This window comes from Cyclopterus lumpus, chromosome 9 (assembly GCF_009769545.1).
Source record: "Cyclopterus lumpus isolate fCycLum1 chromosome 9, fCycLum1.pri, whole genome shotgun sequence".
NCBI lineage: Eukaryota > Metazoa > Chordata > Actinopteri > Perciformes > Cyclopteridae > Cyclopterus > Cyclopterus lumpus.
The window spans coordinates 3919680-3922179 of record NC_046974.1 but is presented as its reverse complement, the minus strand read 5'-3'; the positions used below and the strand labels follow the sequence as shown (position 1 = coordinate 3922179).

At 46.6% G+C, this 2500-nt stretch overlaps 1 protein-coding gene across 1 annotated transcript in view; it reads right to left on the bottom strand.

Moving 5' to 3' along the window:
* LOC117736011 (protein unc-13 homolog B-like) overlaps positions 1-2500 on the bottom strand; it is a 150421-nt gene that overhangs the window by 46259 nt on the left and 101662 nt on the right. Inside the window, exons 15-16 of the mRNA XM_034540985.1 lie at positions 2023-2242; positions 1556-1783 (exon numbers count right to left, since the gene is read on the bottom strand). Of these exons, the coding sequence (XP_034396876.1) occupies positions 1556-1783; positions 2023-2242 (448 nt within the window). The remainder of the gene's footprint in view (positions 1-1555; positions 1784-2022; positions 2243-2500) is intronic.

The following is a 2500-nucleotide window of genomic DNA, read 5'->3' as shown; positions in this document are numbered from 1 at the left end:
GAGGTCAGCAGCCCATTGAAACCGTATTCACGTGGATTCACTCATTCGTAGGCAATACCCTACAAACAGATAGTGAGCCGTGATTCTCAAATTGGCACCGTTCCAGCTGAAAAGGCTTCAGGCTAAATTTCTGTGTGTCAATCAATGGATTCTTCAAAGAGCTCTCCGTGGAGCGTCTCCTGTCAGTCAATCACAACTTGTCTTAAGTACAAGAAGTGTGTCTGAATGTATTTCCGATGGGGGGGCGGGGGGGACGACATGATTGATTTATGCAAAATTTAAAAAAAATAAATTAAGTTTTAAAAGCCCTTTTCTCCGCCATGTGTGAGGGGACAATTAAAATCATAACACATGTTTATTTATCTCGTGAGAGCTCGTCGTCCCCGGTGATCATGGGGGAGGGGGGGGGGGAGGGGGTAGACGAGGTGCGACGGCTGCCATGGCAACGGTGCGATGTGTCCGGTTGCTAGGGTTACGGAGACGTGTCGGATCAAATCGGTAAACTCCGGTGGAGCAGGAAGACTGAGGAGCGTTGGAGAGCTTAAACCTTTCATAAAGTTATTTTAGGACTTATGAAATGTGTCACGAGGTCTGCTCACCTTCTGATTTCATCATTAAATATTTTAGGGAACGCTTCCAAAGTATACTTTTATTTTCTAAGATTGAACAAAAGCTTAATTAGTTTGACCTAGAATGACATTTTGACTAGAATGGTTTTACCATTTCTGTCCAAACTGTCACTTCATCATGAGACATTTGGTTGAAATTGTCATAATTAGTATAAAACAGGTTGGAATTAAGGCCCAAAAGTTGTTTTGTGAGGTCCCCCGGTGACCTTTGACCTCCCGGTCCGTTAATTCAGTTAATCTCGGGAGTGCAGGTTGATGTTTGGTCACAAATCTGGAAAGTTACTGGAATCCAACCTACTGAGATATCGCGTGCACGAGAAAAACTCACTGGACGAACAGACGAAGAGGTCACCCCCGAAAAATGAAACGCGTCAGATCGACTTCACGCGCAGATATGAGTGTTATTTTCACAATCTGTGCACGTGTGGACACACTGTGGACACAGAGTGCTGTTGCTACAAGCCCCGTGGTGGCCTTTCCTTGTGAAATGTATTTAAGTAAAGTAGTAGGTCTCTGAAATGGAAGCTTTTGGGCTGTCGCCTTTAATTGAACCAGATTCAAGGATGCCAATCAATGTCTGCATCTCACTACATGCATTTTATTTCTTTAACTGCAACTTCCATTCTATTTCTTGCTTTTTGACTGTTTTAAACGTTTTAATGAATGTTCTTAATTGTTTTTAAAATCTTGTTTTCTTTTGCATTATGTTTTGATGCTTTTAAATGGTAAACTAAAAGGTGAATTGGTGATTTCTGGTTTATACAAATTGCTGAACAGAGAGAGACAAGAGACCAAAAGGCAAACTTTCTGTCATGTAAAACATCAAATTACTACTTTTTCAAAAGGTAAATGTCCCCTCTGGCGTATTCACGAAACATATCCACGCGTTCTTATTTCCACATCAAAAGAATTCCCCCGGGACGTACCGTTGATGGTGATCTTGGCCGACCACTTGGAGGTGCCGTCCAGGACGCTCTGCTTGATGGTCTTCATGTGCTGAACGTGGATCGCCTTGGCGACGGCGAACACCTTCCGGATCTCCTCGAAGATCTCCGGCTTGTTCCTCTCGCGGATCTTCATCCTGTCCTTCATGGCCATGATGATGTGCTGCGTCCGGTCCTCCGCCCCCGTCTTGGAGCTCTTCTCCGCCGCTCCTGACGGCGACGAGGCCGAAGAGGAAACAGAGAGGAGGAAGGGTGGATGATGATGACCTCCTAGGAACGACATCTTTAAACCACTAAACGATGGGACCGTATCCGACGCGCTGTCGCTTTAAGAGTTAGAAGCTCTGACCTCAGTAATAAGTATTCTTTGGGTTCAACCTGAATTCGGTGCAGAATAAGAGACATTTAAGCCCTCCTTCTGGTGCGTGCAGTTGAATCTCTCCACTCACTCTGCAGGCAGTCGGCGTTCAGCAGCTCTTGGCATTTCTCGTGCACTTTGACCCCGCACTCGGCGCAGCGCATGCCCTGCCGGGCGATGCCCCACAGCAGACCCTCGCACTCGTAGCAGTAGGTGGGCGTCGTGGCGGTCCACACCTCGAAGTTGTGCGGCGTGGTGCAGGAGATGGGGTAGATCAGAGACTGCAGGGTCTTCTTGTACACGTGGTTTTTCTGACGGGTGGATGGACGGATGGAGGTGTGGGAGAAAGAGGGTGTAAGACAAGAATGTTTTTTCATCATGAAGGTGTGGGGCGAAGTGTGGGGGGAAAAAGATGACATGTTGTTACAATAACCCGACACACATCAGCTTTAGGAATGGTCTTTTTCTTCACACGCTGGTTCGGTGTGGATTTCCAGGCGTCTCGGTGCCACGACGACATAGAAGAACTGTGCTAATGTGTGTGTTTGTGCTTCTTGCCCTCGTTTAAT